At 38.9% G+C, this 18556-nt stretch overlaps 1 protein-coding gene across 2 annotated transcripts; it reads right to left on the reverse strand.

The window, feature by feature from the left end:
* Window positions 1-1970: 1970 nt before the first annotated feature.
* Window positions 1971-17957, reverse strand: tssc4 (tumor suppressing subtransferable candidate 4). Of its 2 annotated transcripts, none has more exons than XM_080454411.1 (6): window positions 17923-17957; window positions 13270-13498; window positions 10141-10426; window positions 7540-7725; window positions 4715-4831; window positions 1971-2609 (listed from the first exon to the last, which is right to left on the reverse strand). In XM_080454411.1, the coding sequence occupies exons 2-6, from the start codon at window positions 13454-13456 to the stop codon at window positions 2237-2239; spliced, it is 1149 nt and encodes a 382-aa protein (XP_080310537.1). In that variant the 5' UTR covers window positions 13457-13498; window positions 17923-17957; the 3' UTR covers window positions 1971-2236. The 2 variants fall into 2 exon arrangements, with proteins under 2 accessions (XP_080310537.1, XP_080310538.1); XM_080454412.1 differs by lacking the exon at window positions 17923-17957 and adding an exon at window positions 15032-15089.
* Window positions 17958-18556: the final 599 nt, after the last annotated feature.

Below are 18556 nucleotides of genomic sequence, written 5' to 3' on the forward strand. Positions count from 1 at the left end.
TGATAGTTGGGAACCAAATGGACCCATGCACATGAGTCAGCAACTCAGAATAAAATATAAATGAGTCTAATATGGTTAAAACTGAGTCTATATATTGTAGGAGGAGGCGTGTCTGATGAAATGAATGTCAAATATCTAGCTATTGAATCAACAAAAGCCTGAGTAGACGTTAAAACGACCCAAGAAGTGTTTTAAAGTGAAATGGCCCTTTAAGTGGCAAAGACAACAAGGACATTGTTTGATGTTGTTTTTGTTCAGAAATAAAGCATCACAATTCATTTTCTTGGACACTGGACTTTATTCTTTACTTGAGTTATAAACTAACTTAATGGAACATCAGAGGATTTTAATATTTTCATTACATTTAAGGACTATTTCCACAAACTATAAAAACACTTAGAGTAAACAAAGGGAAACATTGTATTTACATCATTGTGTTTAAATCACTTTTCTCTTTCATCATCATAACGTGGATCAATCTGCATCATCCTGAGAGTTTAACATTAATGTCTATGATCTGATACTTTCATTCATTTCAGCACTAAGTGTTATTTTATAGTAGATTCACCCATTTTCAACCGTATCCTCTCTAGTCCTCACTAATGCTCATTACAATATTATATATCTTATCCTCATATAACTGGTCCTCTCTAATGCTCATTAATAATTATAATCTTTAAGTTTGAAATCTTGATTGAAATGACCAAACCTTCCTACCAATGATGTCACTGGTAGGCAGGTTTCTGAACTGTCCACAACCCTCCTCTGAGACACAGAGAAGACAGAAATGATGTCATATTATGAATAATGAGCCTTAGTGAGGAACCAATTATATGAAGATAAGATATAGAATATTATAATGAGCCTTAGTGAGGACCAATTATATGAAGATAAGATATATTATATTTTAATGAGCATTAGTGAGGAAACAATTATATGAAGATAAGGATGAAAAGTGAAGTTCTCATAGCTGTAAAAGACTGAATTATACTTTGTTGTGTCCAAAAATAGCTGATCGACAAGCTTGTTGATCAGCTGTTTTGTGCGACAAAATATGTATTTATAATAACTCTACGGGTGAAGTTATTTTTAGACCCAAACTCAAAGAACAGATGTGTTGAACACAGACCTCGCTCACTTTAAACACTGTCACTCACAATGTCTCTTAACCAAACTTTAAAAAGGTAGGGTAAAAGTGATATTTATTTGTTGAAATAAAGTGTTAAATAGCTCTATATTCAGATAGTAATCATTACTATAGAGTGTTTGTTCAGTAACAGGAGTCTCCATGTCTCTCCTGCTCTTTAATAAACATAAAATGCATTTTCAGGTCAGGATACCAATTTCATCCAATCAGGAGAGAGAACTCACACACATATAAAACAGATGAAACAAGTGAAATAGGAAGTGACGACACAAAGCAATGAGCAGACACAATCTGAAACTGAGACATTATAAAATGTTCTGTTTATTAAAGAGCTGGAGAGACAACGGAGGCCAGTGTTACTGATCAAACACTCTATAGCAATGATTACTATCACTATATAAAAACTTAAACCTTTTAACAAGAAACAAACAAAAACAAGTTACGTTTTTTTACCAAAAACAATATCCCGTACCCTACCTTTAAACATCAACACACTAACCAGATGAGCTCACTAGAACTAAACTTATGGGAACCGGGAACGCATCTGTGTCATTTTAGATTGATTTGGGCTATTCAAAAATAGCAGATCTACAAGCTCATAGCGCGGCACCGAGTGCCGCGCTATGAGCTTGTAGATCTGCTATTTTTGAAAAAAAATCATACCAAAGTGTACAAATCTTTGAATATATATCTTCATTTGTAACTCAAATCTTTGCTTCTGGGGGGTCCCTGGAACAAAATATTTTCAGATGGGGGTCCACGGCCAAATACATATTATTTTGGGTGGTCCTTGACATGAAAAGGTTTAAGAACCACTGATATATAAACTGTTAGGATTTAGAAGACATTTGTAGAATCCCCCCCAGAAGCAATAAGATTTGAGTTAAAAATATATATATTCAAAGATTTGCGCACATTTTCAAGATTTTTCAAAAATAGCAGATCTACAAGCTCGTGCCGCGCTACGAGCTTGTAGATCTGCTGTTTTTGAATAGCCCAAAAGGAATCTAAAAAAAAAAAAAATCACACACAGAAGCTAAAACGACCTTATATGGACACATCAGACCACATGACATGTGTTCTCTCAGTTCATTGGTCGTCCTGCTCAGACGTTCTCCTGTAGTTCTTACGGTTGCTGGACTTCCTGAAGGCCACGAAGCCTCCTTCTTCTCCTCCTCCTCCTCCACTCTTCTCCTCCTCCACCTCTTCCTCCTCCATCTCCTCACTTCCTGTCTGCTGCTTCCTCTTCCTCTTCATGTCCTGGGCGTCTGGAGGTCTGATGGTGAGTCTTCCTTCTCCTTCTTCTTCCTCTTCATCGCTGTCGTTCCTCCCTCTCTCTGCACCTCTCTCCTCCTCCTCTTTGCCCTGGTCCTCCTCCAGGTGACGCAGAGCCTTCTCCTTCTCCTTCTCCTTCTCTCTGACCTCCTGCTGTCCTCCGTCCTGCTGTCTGACCCGGCCAGGCCTGGACAAGACCAACAGGATTTAACTTTTCACAATTTATAAAACTATCAAACAATGGATAAAGGATAAAGGACAATTCCACGCAATAGCATTAATGAAGTAATTAACACATTGATTGTCAAGATCACATTGATGCGTTCTTTACAAAAAAAAACATTTTTTGGGGAAAATTCCACAAGGGGCGCCCTAACACAGCTTTGGAATGATCTATCGTCACTCAGAGAAGTAGTTGGATGTGACGTCCATAGATATATATAAAGGCTAGATGACTCACCCGCGCTGCTGGCCAATGGAGTACGACGTTGCCACATGGCGGCCATCTTGGGACGGTCATTCATAACATTATGTCTATGGTGCATGTACTTTGAAATAACCATAGCGTGCTCAATTTTCATCCGATTTTCAAACGGTTTGGTGTGTTGTAAACACCAAAGATGTATTTATGATACAGCATATTTAATGTTATTAAAAAAAAACATGATTATAATTATAAGTATGCAGTATCATAACTACATCTTTGGTGTTTACAAAACACCAAACCGTCCAAAATCGGATGAAAATTGAGCACGCTATGGTTATTTCAAAGTATATGCACCATAGACATAATGTTATGAATGACTGTTTCAAGATGGCCGCGGTTGAGCTACGCTTGCGACGCCCCCTTGAGCCATCTAGCCTTTATATATATATATCTATGGTGACGTCCTTCCAAAAAAACAGGAAGCCATCCGCCCCAAGGATGGGATTTTCAGAAAAACAGCTGTAACTCAGTTTCTTTTTTTTTGCGTTGAAAACCACCGTTTTCAGCGGACCAAAGCCCCAACATGGCGGATCGCGGTTGGATCGTTATTGTCCCTGTGGATTCACAGGTCCCTCCGCCTACTCACAGGAACTTTTTTTTTTTGTGTTTTATTTTTTTACACAATGTATCTTCCACGGCGTTTGAAAACGATGGTTGATTTAAGGTAAAATAACGCTGGCATGGGGATAGAAAACTATGTTTAATATCTTGGCAATCAATGCGTTAAAGGGATAGTTCACCCAAAATATTACTGTTTTACTATCGATTAGTAGGCCGGTCACAACCTACTACATAATCATCTAATCGCAATTATTTGAGATAATAGCAGTTATTTTTGCATAATCTTCATAATCGTCTCCATGTTGAAAATTGTTCAAACATTTTTAAATATAAAAAAAAAACATTAAAAAAAAGCTGAAATAGCTGATCTACAAGCTTACAACGCGTCACAAAGTGACGCGTTGTAAGCTTGTAGATCAGCTATTTCTGCTATTTTCCCCATGTATAAAATGATTAAATATGTCAATAATGTCTTTGTGTATTTAAGTTATATCATATCTGCTCAGTGCAATGTTTTATTACGAAGCCTAAAAGGCAAAAATAAATGTCATTTGTTTTCATAATGTTCCAAACTCACAATTACATCGTTAATCGCAATTATTTGAGTGACAATTAATCGTCAACTTTAAATGTGTAATGGTGACAGCCCTATGTATTAGTGACTCAATGGAGGCTTGAATTCATGGATATTGTTTAGTTTTTGTCTCATTCCTAAAACAATAATGTGATGACCGGCAGCACCGACACAAAGAGTCTCCTTTGTGTCTCCTACCGGAACCGCTGCCTACCGGTCCGCTGGTCATCATATTATTGTCTTATGAGACAAAAAACTTAATAAATATCCATGAATTCAAGCCTCCATGGAGTGACTAATACATAGGAAAAAAGTCATTTTGGGGTGAACTATCCCTTTAAGTATTACCACCAAACGAGCATGTAAAAAGGGTTTCTACGTGGAGCAGAACCTGGATAATAGATCCTGTCATGAGAAGAGTATTTAGTGTTAAAACAGAGCTGTAGATAAGGATAAGGATAATTCCTTTTAACAGGACGTTCATGAAAGTCCTTGCGGGCTTGTTTCCAATGAGGGCCTGTGAGCAATTAGGGGTTAAGAGTCTTGCTCAGGGACAAATTTCATTTCATCGACACATATGCTGGCATGGCCTGGAATCGTACCTGGGGCAACCAGGGCCTCTGGCTCCCTAGGCGGGCTCACTAACCACTCAGCTATGGCCGCCCCATACCTGGAGAAGAGTATCTTGTGCTGGGAGCTTCTGCAGTCTGATTGGTTCTGACTCTGGTTGTAGGCTGGGATGAAGGCCTCATCCTCCTCTTCCTCCTCCTCGTCTGGCTGCTCCTTCCTGTCAGGGTGCAAAGTAACTAAGTTACTGTAACTTACTGTAAATATTACTACTTTATACTTCTACTCCATCACATCTCAGGGGCAAATATTTGACTCCATTACGATAACATAACATGCTGCACATTAAAATAAATAGTGATCTGCAAGCTCACAACGTGTTGCACTGCGACGCATTGTGAGCTTGTAGATCTGCTACGTATGTTCGAAAGATTCTGAACGTTTTTTGAAAACTAATTTGGGTACTTTTGTAATGGCATAAAAAGCTTAACACATTGGGTGCCAGAGGTTTATTAAAATATTATACGTTGAGTGCCAGCATTTCTTCCATCCACTTGCGTTATACATTTCGTGCTGTGAGAAGCCCTGACGCGGAAGTGCATGTAAACAAAGCGTGCGTGCGAGACGGCGGAGGGTCCCGACTAACGCCTGGAACAATAATATTTCCAACGCGACCCTCCATTGCAGCGTGATCGCCGATCGAAAACGGCTCGTTTCCACCACGTTAAAAAGAAATGGAGATATTAAGCTTTTAATCAAGGAGTTAACATTGAAAACGCCGACCGGAAGGATTTTTGACATGGAGCCAGATCCAGCCTCTTCTTCTCAGAAACTCCTTGGGTGATGTCAAAGTTTCGTTTTAGCGCCCCACGTGGCCCACATGTATAAAAATAGAATTGGGTCAAAAACGGTCCGGACCGTTTTCGGCACTTCTCGTTTGGACCCTCAAAAACGGTCCGGACCGTTTTTGGCATTCAATGTGTTAATAAAAAAATAAAAAAGTACAGTTTTTAACACAGGACTTTAACTTACAGTTCTTTCTACATTGTGGTATTTGTATTTTTTCTTAACCACCGTCTTAAACCCTCTATACTTAGTGAGATGGATCCGAGTTGGCCTCTGAGTCTGTACTTGGACTGCTTTTTTCCATTGACACTAAATGTCTTCGTCAAAAATAGCTTGTAGATCTGCTATTTATGGCAAACGTTTCCCCCAGAATGAAACTCCTCACAAAAAGTTTGGAAACGTAACTTCGGTCGATTATTTCTCCCCTTCAATAATACCAACTGTTGTTGTATTTTATATCATTGTTACCGTTGAAGGTAACTAACCTTCACAACCAGGTATAACTTGTAAGGATTGTGCAATTGTGCAATGAGTAACACAGCTAAAAGTGCCCCAAAAGATTTTGCCAAAATCCCCCAATATGTTTCTGTTGGTAATCGCTCTGGATTTGAGTGAGCTGCAAAACTAGTGCCAGTCACAGGTGAGTGACTGACACCTGAGCATGGGTCTTGCAACTTTGTTGAGTTTGTGTGTATGGTCCAAGCAGTAACACTGACCCCATGGAAAGATGCCACGTTTGTCCCTTCAGGATAAGGCCCATGGTGCAGTGATTTACAGGCAAGATTTGCACAACGGTACCAAAGCTCAGATGTCAAAGTTGCATGAACCATGCTCAGGTGCCAGTCACACACAGTACCTGGTGCTGGCAGGTCTCTCAAAACGAGAGTGATTACCAACAGAAACATATTGGGGGATTTTGGCAGAAATGGGGGGGGGGCGCTACCCACACGTTTAGCTGTGTTGCTCATTCCACAATCCTTACAAGTTATACTTGATTGTAAAGGTGACTAATCAACGATAACGATCAAATAAAGTACAATACAAATTGGCATTGTTGAAGGGGAGAAATAATCGGCCAAAGTTAAGTTTCCGAACTGTTTATGAGTAGTTTTACAGTAGATAGGGAAGATAGTTGAAGTGGTTAACACATTCACCGCCAAAGTTTTTTCATAATAAAATCACCCACTGCCAGAATTTTAATCATTTTTTTCTAGAAACAATGTGAATTAATTTTAATTTTATTTTTTAACATTGAAGTGAACGGATTTATTTTTATTTTTATTTTTTTTATTTATTAATTTGTTAGGGTTAGGGTTATAAATGTATACTCAAAAATTAGAGAAACATTTTAGGAATTCAAAAACAGAATAAAAAAAAATAATTAAAAGGGGAGAATTCTCCCCTTTGGCGGTGAGTGTTAACTCTTACCCTGCCAGAGTTTTTTCAGAACAGTCTGTAGCCTCTGCCAGGGTTTTGACCGATTTTGGTACCTTTTCGCATAGCCACAAAATATTTTTCTCAAGTATGATTGATCCCCAGAAAATTTCTAATCACAGATGAGATTCAGGTGTGGTTTCACAAATGTCAACGAGGTCAATTTGACCTTGTTGTCATGTGTTGTTTGATGTTTGAAAATAGCTCAAAACCAGTGGTTTCAAACCAAAAAACATTGTGAATTGTTTGTCCGTTTCAATTTTAACATTGAAATGGATGGAGCAGCAAATCTTTGGAAATTGTTATCTCCTTATTCGTTTGGAATATCGAAAAGGTGTCAATACTAAATAATTAGAGAATCTTTTTAGATTTTTTTTTTTTTTAAGACGTTTTTAAACGTCTTTGGCAGGCAACAGCTAATTTCTCAAAGACGTTTATAAACGTCTTTGGCAGTTATAGAGTTAAGGTAAAAAGAGTTGAGTACCTCTCCTTCCTCCTCTACAGACTGCAGAGGAGGAAGGAGAGGTACACAACACTTTTTTAGCTAGATCTACAAGCTTGGCACGTTGTGAGCTTGTAGATCTGCAATTTGTGGCGAACGTCCCCCCCCCCCGCCCCCAGAATGATAGAATAGGGATGATAGAGTACCTCTCCTTCCTGCGCTGCAGACTGCTCAGGTACTGGTGGGCCGCGGCGCGGTTGTCTGCATCGCTGGAGTCCGGGACGTCCTCCAGACTGTAGCAGGTCCATCGCTCTGGGTGCAGCAGGTAGTCAGGGACCCCCCCTCCTCTCCTGACGCCGGACACCGGTCCACTGGAGTCTCTGCCATGGACCCTGGTAGGGAGAGGAGACCACAGTTATCATAGTTAGTTTACCCCCAAAAAAAATCTTAGTTTCTATCTATTAGTCACCCCATGAAGCCTTGAATTCATTTGTTTTGTTTTTGTCTCATTCCTGAGACAATCATTTGATGACCGTGTGTATTTCCAGTAGGAGACACAAAGAGTTTCCTTTGTGTCTCCTACCGGATACATTGGCGTCTTTCCGGCGGTCATCAAATTATTGTCTGAGGAATGTGACAAAATCAAAACAATCTCTATGAATTCAATGCCTCATGGGGTGTGTAATTGATAGAGAATAAGTAATTTTTTGGGTGAACTACTCCTTTAACGATAACTAACTGAAATGAATACAAGAACGCTCGAACAAAAAAAAACACACTTGTCTAAACCTAACCTTATTCCTAACCTTAATCTCAGTAAAACCATGTCTAAACCTAACCTTATTCCTGACCTTAACCTCAGTAAAACCATGTCTAAACCTAACCTTATTCCTAACCTTAACCTCAGTAAAACTATGTCTAAACCTAACCTTATTCATAACCTTAACATCAGTAAAACTATGTCTAAACCTAACCTTATTCCTAACCTTAACCTCAGTAAAACTATGTCTAAACCTAACCTTATTCATAACCTTAACATCAGTAAAACTATGTCTAAACCTAACCTTATTCATAACCTTAACCTCAGTAAAACTATGTCTAAACCTAACCTTATTCCTAACCTTAACCTCAGTAAAACCATGTCTAAACCTAACCTTATTCCTAACCTTAACCTCAGTAAAACTATGTCTAAACCTAACCTTATTCCTAACCTTAACCTCAGTAAAACTATGTCTAAACCTAACCTTATTCCTAACCTTAACCTCAGTAAAACTATGTCTAAACCTAACCTTATTCCTAACCTTAACCTCCGTAAAACTATGTCTAAACCTAACCTTATTCCTAACCTTAACCTCATTAAAACTATGTCTAAACCTAACCTTATTCCTAACCTTAACCTCAGTAAAACTATGTCTAAACCTAACCTTATTCCTAACCTTAACCTCAGTAAAACTATGCCTAAACCAAACCTTATTCCTAAACGTAACCTCAGTAAAACTATGTCTAAACCTAACCTTATTCCTAACCTTAACCTCAGTAAAACTATGTCTAAACCTAACCTTATTCCTAAACGTAACCTCAGTAAAACTATGTCTAAACCTAACCTTATTCCTAACCTTAACCTCAGTAAAACTATGTCTAAACCTAACCTTATTCCTAAACGTAACCTCAGTAAAACTATGTCTAAACATAACCTTATTCCTAACCTTAACCTCAGTAAAACTATGTCTAAACCTAACCTTATTCCTAACCTTAACCTCAGTAAAACTATGTCTAAACCTAAGATAATACAAGAATAGAAGAACCGCTGGGGGCGAGCGTTCCGGTTACCACTGAAACAGTTAGTGTGTTCACAAAACTAAACCAAGTGAAATCCTAGAGAAATGAGACGAGACGTCCTAACGTTTAGTCTTTAGTCTAATCTGTTTTGATACAAATCAAAACTAAAGTGAAGTTGTAAAATAGAAAACAAAAAGGAAAATTAAACATTCTAAACGATACTAACGTTGACGGTTAGCAGAGTTAACTGAAACTAATTCAATAATGAAAACTACAATTGAAAGAAGATATATTTTAGTTGAAATAAAAATAAGTATTTAAAAGAAAAGGATAAGTAACAGAAACTGTATTGTGTGTGAAGTAGTCCAAGTTGAAGTAAGCTCTGTCGTCAAAAATCTTTTTAAAAAGTGCAAATATTGCCGATCTACAGCCAGGTTTTTGAACTTCGGCCCTTATAGCCCCTGAAGAAAAAAAAAAAAAAACTGATACTAAAACTAATCAAAATTAAACAAAAACAAAGCCTTTAAATAAATCAATCAAAACGAATCAAAAACTAAAGTGAAATAGAAAAACAAAAAATCAAGACAATATAAGACAAAAAGCAATATGCAATAATAGCACAATAAGACGTAGAAAAAGAATAGATTGAACTTTTCGTGCAGATTGCAAAAGAATCCCAGGAGGAGATTGATTTGAACTGTTTTTCATATCATTCTAAATGGTGAGAGATCTAAAGGTCAGAGGTCAAAAGTCAGACCACAAACGTTGTTCAGCATGAGGAGACGCATGTGTGTATCAAAGTTTCATGGCTGTAGGTCAAACAGGGCATGAGTTATACCTGTTCAAAGTTGATTCATTGCTATAGCGCCACCCTTTGGCCAATACTTGTGAGTTTCGTGGCTTGGCCGTTGTACCATATCGCCGATTTTCATAAAAAGTTACCGCACGGTTAGGCCGTGACAGAAAAAAAACGGCGGAATAATAAAAGCAAGGAATGCAAAGAGGGAAAGATGTCAAATGATACTAACCTTGCAGGAGGCCGGTCCGTTCTGGACTCTCCTCCTCCTCCTCCTCCTCCTCCTCCTCCTCCTCCTCGGGGTCTTTTCCCATTGGAGGAGGAGAGGGGGGGCGGGGGCGGAGGGCGGGCGAACACGCCGTCTATGACGTTGTCCTGGCCCAGAGAGGAGGACGCCTCCTTGGCGGCGCTGTCCAGGCTGTCGAAGATGCTGCGACTGCGGCTGGAGAAGCTTGTACTTCCTCCCCTCAGACTGAAGGAGGCGCCGCGGGACGACGAGGCCGACGAGACCAGCCTTCCTGCGGACAAGATATGTGTCACCATGGTGACATATTAGTAGACGGTTAATAGTCTCTATGTAGAGCAGTCAGGGCCGCACCAAGGGTAGTGCGAACGGTGCGGCCGCACAGGGCCCCGCGCTTGGGGGAGCCCCGCAAAAAAAAAAATTTTTTTTTTTTTTTTTTTTTAACCCATTAAGACTCATTTTTAGATTTGAGCTAAAAAGCATTATTTTACACTTTGAGCTATTCAAAAATAGCAGATATACAAGCTCATAGCGCGGCACCGAGTGCCGCGCTACGAGCTTGTAGATCTGCTATTTTTGAAAAATCGTGAAAATGTGTGCAAATCTTTGAATATATATATTTTTAAAGCGAACATTTTTAACTCAAATCTTTGCTTCTGGGGGTCCCCTGGAACAAAATATTTTGATGGGGGTCCGCGGCCAAATACATATAATTGTGGGGGTCCTTGACATGAAAAAGATTGAGCACCATTGATATAGAAACATAGGTTTTTCAGAATACTGTTGAGATTTAGGAGACATGTAGAATCGGCTTCAGGTCTCAATGGGTTAATGAACAGAATCACATTTATTAAGAGTTATAAAAAGAAATAACCGCAAATAACCACCAAAAACTCAGAAATATCCGCCCAAAACCGCACAAAACCGCGCGAGGATGGGGGCGCGCAAGCGCGCTGCGCACGCGCACGCGACTTCGCACAGGGCCCCGCATTTCTCCCGCACGGCTCTGAGAGCAGTCTATAATCTCTCAAGAACAGATTCAGAGCTGCGCTACTGAATCTGTCTAGAGCCCTGTTCAGAACGTGTGCACGTTAGCTTACAAGTGGGCGTGCCTTCAGATCAGGAAGCAGGCCGCGCTTTACCCAATCAAATGTAGTGGGCGGGATTTACATGTGTGCGCTCCCTACCCACTGGAAACAAACCCAAACTCATTTAACAACAGCGTCCTCTGAGCCGAACAAAACCACGGAAAGTTAGTAACATTTTAACTTGCTCTTTCATTATAGAAACAAGTGGGACTTATAACCAGAACCATACATGTTCTTTGGGAGAAATGGTGTCAGTGTTCCGTGGAGAAATATCATATAATAATCTAGGATCATATGGTAAACCGAGAACCTATCGTCAGTCTAACAGTATAATATAAAAAACTCATCATTTAGATTCATGATTTAGTTGTGTTTTGATGCATTGACCATTAGAACATGTAGGCCTAAATAAATATGATATTTTCTGTTTGACTTTTAGGATTTGTAAACATAAATTGCGCATGGCAGATATGACATAACTCAATATACAAAAGCCATGTACTCATTTATACTTGGTAAATACTATGCAAAAATAGCCGAAGATAGATAATCTACAAGCTCACAAAGCGTCAACACGTTGTGAGCTTGTAGATCGGCTACTTTGGCAAGTTAAATTTTTATTTTTATTTTTTTTTATCCCACGATTTTGTAACCCTTATTTTTCACCCGGTGCCAATTCTCTAAGTGATCCTGGGCGCTACACTCCCCTCACCAGCCTAGGGAGGCCAGGGCCGAGCTCATGCCTCCTTCAATGCATGAGAGCCGTCTGACCTTCTTGTCACCTGACAGGGGGGAGTTTCCCTGGTAGGACGTAGCGCGTGGAAGGAACACGTTATTCCAACCAGTTCCTTTCCCCTCCATCAGGCGCCCCGGCTGTCATGGGGGAGGCGGTATAGTGACCAGGATTACTACAAAACAAATGTCTTTGAACATGTTGCAACATTTTTTAATCGTCTTGCCCTGAATACCCAACGTATGGAGGCCAGGTCTGTCAAAATCAACTCTCATACAGATGAATGTGAAATTACAATGATGCTTCTCTGCCTGACCTACTTGTTGTTAACTAGTTGTACGAACGCTTGTTTTCTATTGCTGTATTGTTTATTGGATCTTGTTTAGTCGATACACTTATTTGTTTTAGCTCATGCTCATTTGATTTAGCTATTTTTGTCTCATCTGTTTAAGGAAATAGGTAGCTGATATATGTCACTTTTACCTTAGCGCTCGGTATACTCTTGGTTGCTTGTTTTTGCAGAAAATGCACTAAAGACTTCTGGTGATTAGTAGTTTTCGTTCCATACCTATGTTGAATACACTTATTGTAAGTCACTTTGGATAAAAGCGTCTGCTAAATCAGTGTCTATCAACCTTTTTTGTGCCAAGGCACACCTGGCATAGCCAAAAAATCCCAGGGCACACCTAGATATACGGTATATATAATTATATATATATATACGGTATATCTATATACACACACTAGGGGTGTGCCGATTTTCACATTTCACGAAACGATACGATACGATATTGGGCACACAACTTCGATACGATTTCGATACGATACGCACTTTTTTATCATGAAAATATATGGGGGAGAAAAAAAGCAAATGCAAACAAATATTTCTGTTTTTGCATTATTCAGACATGCAAACTTGTAGCTTTTCAGCTTCCACTAGCCGTTTTGAATCCAAATAGGGCAATAGTGTGACACCTGACCCGAAAAAAACAGCATGTTGTCACCCTTTTCACCTCGGGGCTGTTTGCATGCCTGATTATTATTATTGTTTAAAAAAAAAAAACATTTTTTTTTTTTTTTTTTTTCCCAAAATCATTTTTTTTCAAACCTCCTTCAAACGGCGCGGCACACCTCAGCAGTAGCCCCGGCCCAAAATTGGGACGTTTGCCAGGGTTGATATACACTGTGCTAAATGACTGTAATGTAATGTAATGTAATGCTACAATAATCGTGATTGGCTGAGATAATTGCGACCGGGTGATGATGCAATCAATCATCGTTAGAGGCCTAGTGTACCTGTAGCCCCGCCCCCACCACCATCACCACCATCATCATCGTCTGAGGATGACAAGGTTTTCACTTCCGGGTCAAAGGGCACGCTGGTCAACTCCTCCTCCGAGTCGGAGTCGCTCAGTGTGATGTGGTGGCGCAGGGTGATGACATCACGGGTGGACAGCCGGTCCTGCTGCTGCTGCTCGCTCATGACGACGGCGTATAGCGCTGGGGCCCTCTAGTGGTCAGGAGCCTGAAGGGCAACACACGGCATTCATATGAACCTCACAGAGATCATGTTATTAGCTTCAATTTCATAGTCCTGATTAGAGTTGCACAGATACCGATACCGTATCGGCTACCGATATGACTTATTTCACGTATCGGATATCATCGGACATGACATAACCGATCTACATTCCGTTTTTTTTTTTTTTTTTTTTCGTGTTTAATACAATTTTTATTGTAACATTGTTTCAATTTATTATTTGTAGGTATTTTCTTTTGGTGATAGATCATAGTGTATTTGGTTTTTTTTTGGGCGGTGAAACCGCCCCTATAAGTGAGATTTGGAAAAATGTACATTTTCCTGCGCTGTGATCTGGGCCCAGGAAATTTGTAGAATTATCCTGCGCTGTAATTGGCAAATCACAGCCTATTCAGGACTGTGATTGGCCAGTGTCACATGACACATGTGCATAGCCCTATATAAGAAAGCATAACTTGAAAAAAACCAAATATTTGTTTTTTTCAAGTTATGGTTTCGTCCATCATAAAGAGTGTTTCAATAAATGTATTTATCTTTTGTACATGATTGGTTGACTCCATTCAGTATTGTGATTAGCTAGCAAGACACCGCCCACTTCACACAGGGTGTGATTTTTCTACTGTTATTGTACTTTAAAATATTCAGTAATAAATGTCTTTAATTGAAAGGTAATGCATTTTTTTTTGTATTTAAAGTTTTGCTCGGATATCGGCAGATATATCGGATATCGAAAAATATCCTAATTGATATATCGGATCGGATCGGAATTGAAAAAACCTGTATCGGTGCATCTCTAGTCCTGATGGGACTATGAATTAACCCAAGGACAGAATGGCTCATGTGTAAATTAGGGATGCTCCACTGTACACAGACAGTTTCTGAACATGTTTCTTTGAATAGTCGAACATTTACTAATTCATTAATTTATTGAAATGAACACAAATAAAATAGCCAAACCTGAGCACAATTCCATCTATGCGGCCAAATCTAATTTGAAAAAGAACATTTAGAGTGTATGCAGGGATGCTGCTAGCCATGCGTCCTGTGTCTCTGAAGCACATGTATAAGAAAGGACGAATCAAACAAATCATAAAGTAGCATGCGTCCACGGGACTCATGCTACTTTATCCGGCTACGTTATGAACACATTCAGCACTTATAACGCGGGACATTCCAGCTTTTTTCATGAAAGCAGAGCGGGACTCGTCTCCTTCTCTCCAGAGTGACTGCGTCTCTCTACAGGCAGCAAGGAGCGAGGAGCTATATTTACCCTCATTATTATGATGAACTTTGTATCTTTGTCACTTATGTATTCTGAGTGTTTTACTTTCCAATGAGTAGTGAACACAATGTACAGTAGTACTGTAGGCACAGAAATGCATAAAGCACACATCATACCTAACCCACTGAAAATGTAGGTTACTACAGTTTATGTCCAGTGGATGCATGCTATTTTACCTGGACTTAAAGGAGAATTCCGGACATTTTAAGTGTTATCTTTGATGTCTCGTTACTCACCTACCGACGTAAACAGTGGCGTTGTTTTTTTCCTGAGATTCCACTGTCGTAATTTTTTCAACCCCCTCCGTTGTCATAATGGGAGCGCGTGTCTTAGGGAAATTCGTCTATTGTAACCGATGCAAAGTTATTTTTTTCTCTACTACTACTCATTGTAGAGTCTCATGATAGTCAAACATGCGCTGAAACTTCCTGAGAGGCTACCGCTAACGCCGACCGATTTAACACTGGTTGCTTGTTTCTTTCCAGACCTGGCAACTTGGTGTTGCCAATTATAGAAACAAGCAACCAGTGTTAAATCGGTCGGCGATAGCGGTAGCCTCTCAGGAAGTTTCAGCGCATGTTTGACTATCATGAGACTCTACAATGAGTTGTAGTAGAGAAAAAAATAACTTTGCATCGGTTACAATAGACGAATTTCCCTAAGACACGCGCTCCCATTATGACAACGGAGGGGGTTGAAAAAATTACGACAGGGGAATCTCAGGAAAAAAACAACGCCACTTTTTACGTCGGTAGGTGAGTAACGAGACATCAAAGATAACACTTAAAATGTCCGGAATTCTCCTTTAACACAAAAAATGTCATTATTATTGTAATAATTATTCATTTATTTTGGTACTAATAAGACAAATAAAGGAGAGCATTTTGGGAAAACCTTTTTACCCCAAAATTATTCAGATTCAGGATTTAGTTTTTTTTTTACTTTTAGTTTTTCCAGATTCATTATCAACATATATGACTATAACCATGATTATAGCCATATAATTAACACTGCAATTTCTCAAAAACAACACATTTTATTAGGACTCACACAATGTCCCTGGGACTCATTCAAATGACCACCTGTGAGTCCCGGGACTCACTACAACCTAGCAACATCACTGGTGTATGAAAGCCATTTAAAATGTTAATACTATTGGAATCTTACACACCTGCTACCAATTAATGAATTACATCATTCCAGTGCGCTGGAAAAATAAAAAAACTATCCCGTTCCAGTTCAAATAAGATTTTTTTTGGGGGGGGGGTTGTGGCCTGAAAAGTTTGGGAACCCTTGGTCTAAAGCAGGGGTCTTCAACGGGGGGTCCGGTACCCCTAGGGGGTCCTCAAAGTTACTACAGGGGGTACGCCAAATCTTTCTGTGATAGGAATGGATCTTATTTTTTTTTATTTTTTACATTAACCACTTGAACCCTAACATCCATATTCTGAAGGGAACAGTTATCCGAAAATTGCAGATCTACAAGCTCTCAACGCCTTGAGAGCTTGTAGATCTGATATCTTCGGTTTGGTGTGTAAAGGGAATAAAGAGCAGACCAAGTACAAGTGGTTAACTGTCTGAAAATACACATTAACATGAATCCAACACTGATGACAGTGTCTGTCAAACAAGTCTATGACATCTATCTAGGAGACCAGGTTCTCAAAGTGTGGTCCAGGGACCCTCAGGGTTCTATGAGACATGGACCCTTACAGATCTGTAACTTACAGATCACAGATCTGTAAGTTACTGTTACAGATCTGTAACTTACAGATCACAGATCTGTAAGTTACTGTTACAGATCTGTAACTTACAGATCACAGATCTGTAAGTTACTGTTACAGATCTGTAACTTACTGTTACAGATCTGTAACTCAGATCACAGATCTGTAAGTTACTGTTACAGATCTGTAACAGTAACTTACAGATCTCATCTGTAACTCAGATCACAGATCTGTAAGTTACTGTTACAGATCTGTAACAGTAACTTACAGATCTCATCTGTAACTCAGATCACAGATCTGTAAGTTACTGTTACAGATCTGTAACAGTAACTTACATTTACAGATCTCATCTGTAACTCAGATCACAGATCTGTAAGTTACTGTTACAGATCTGTAACAGTAACTTACAGATCTCATCTGTAACTCAGATCACACTCTACTGGTTTCTACACTTTTAGACCACTCAAAGAAAAGGTTTCACATGGAACCAGTGGTGGAAAGTAACTAAGTACTGTACTTAAGTACAATTCTGAGGTATTTGTACTTTACTTGAGTATTTCCAATTTCCAATACTTTTACTTCTACTCCACTACATCTGAGAGGGAAATATTGTACTTTTACTCCACTACATTTAATGGAAAACTTTAGTTACTAGTTACTTTTCAGATATAAATTATGATTTAATGAAACATACGTTAAACCACTTTAAACCTATTTTAAACCTAGGCTATTTGAAAATAGCAGATCTACAAGCTCACAACGCGTCGCATCGCGACGCGTTGTGAGCTTGTAGATCGGCTATTTTCAAATATTTAGTACTTTTACTTTTGGTACTTTAAGTACATTTTGATGCCAATACTTTTGTACTTTTACTCAAGTACATTTTTAATTCTGGACTTTTACTTGTAACAGAGTATTTTTTATATTGCAGTATCGGTTCTTTTACTTAAGTAAAGAATTTGAGTACTTTTTCCACCACTGCATGGAACCAAATGGACCCTTTTTAGAAACACACACACACACACACACACACACACACACACACACACACACACACACACACACATATATATATATATATCATGTGCATGTTAAAATGTCAACCAGTGGTTTCTGTGCATGCTAGCTACTCTACTGGGGTTTTACACTGGTTTAGAGTCTGAGTATGACAGCTAGCCTAGCATGCTAACTAGCTACTGTTTAGGTTTAAGTCCATGATAGCTAGCTATAGCTAGCATGCTAGCTACTGGTTGTTATACTGCTTTAGAGAGAGGGTGATCAACACACACACTACAGATATATGAATCATTATGAACAATGAGTTATTAATGTATGTTTAACACTTTATACACACAGTAAACACACAGAGATACAGTGTGTTGTTAGCTTAGCTTAGCATTTACCTTGTGCTGCTGGTAGAGACGCTCAGGGTGCTTATTTTTACCTTGAAGGTGTTCCTGTAAGACACGGGTTAGAGAGTGAGAGGTTTGAAATGTCTCATTCAGATGGAACTTTAATTGTGTTGTTGTTGTTGATTGAATACTTTATTAACAGGTTTGTAAATAGTACAGCAAAAAGGGCTTGTTTCCATTGTGGTCCCATGTATTCAATTCATCAGAGATGGAATAGAAAGGACATCTGATTCAACCTTTTTCATTTCAAGGATTATTATAACGATAGTGATGTCGTGATGGGATTATATCTGTTTTATTTTTATTTTACAACATATAAACATTACAAAATATCAGCTCAAACTGCAGTAACAAAACTAGAACAATACATCACTTAAAAAATTAAGGAAAATAGAATAAATAGAGTGAAAATAAAATAAAATACATAAGTGTTGTCTTTTCCTAATATTGAAAAGGCATCGTGATAATAATAAATATATAAACATAGATATGTAAATAAAGACATAAACATATGAGATATGTAAATAAAGATATAAAGTAAACATAACATCTAACCAAGGCACAAAAGTACCCCATGCACTGTTGCCTGCTGCGCCTGCGCGGATCGCTCAGCGTTGCCCCGCAT

The sequence above is a fragment of the Gymnoscopelus braueri genome, assembly GCF_963280865.1.
Source record: "Gymnoscopelus braueri genome assembly, chromosome: 1".
Classification (NCBI taxonomy): domain Eukaryota; kingdom Metazoa; phylum Chordata; class Actinopteri; order Myctophiformes; family Myctophidae; genus Gymnoscopelus; species Gymnoscopelus braueri.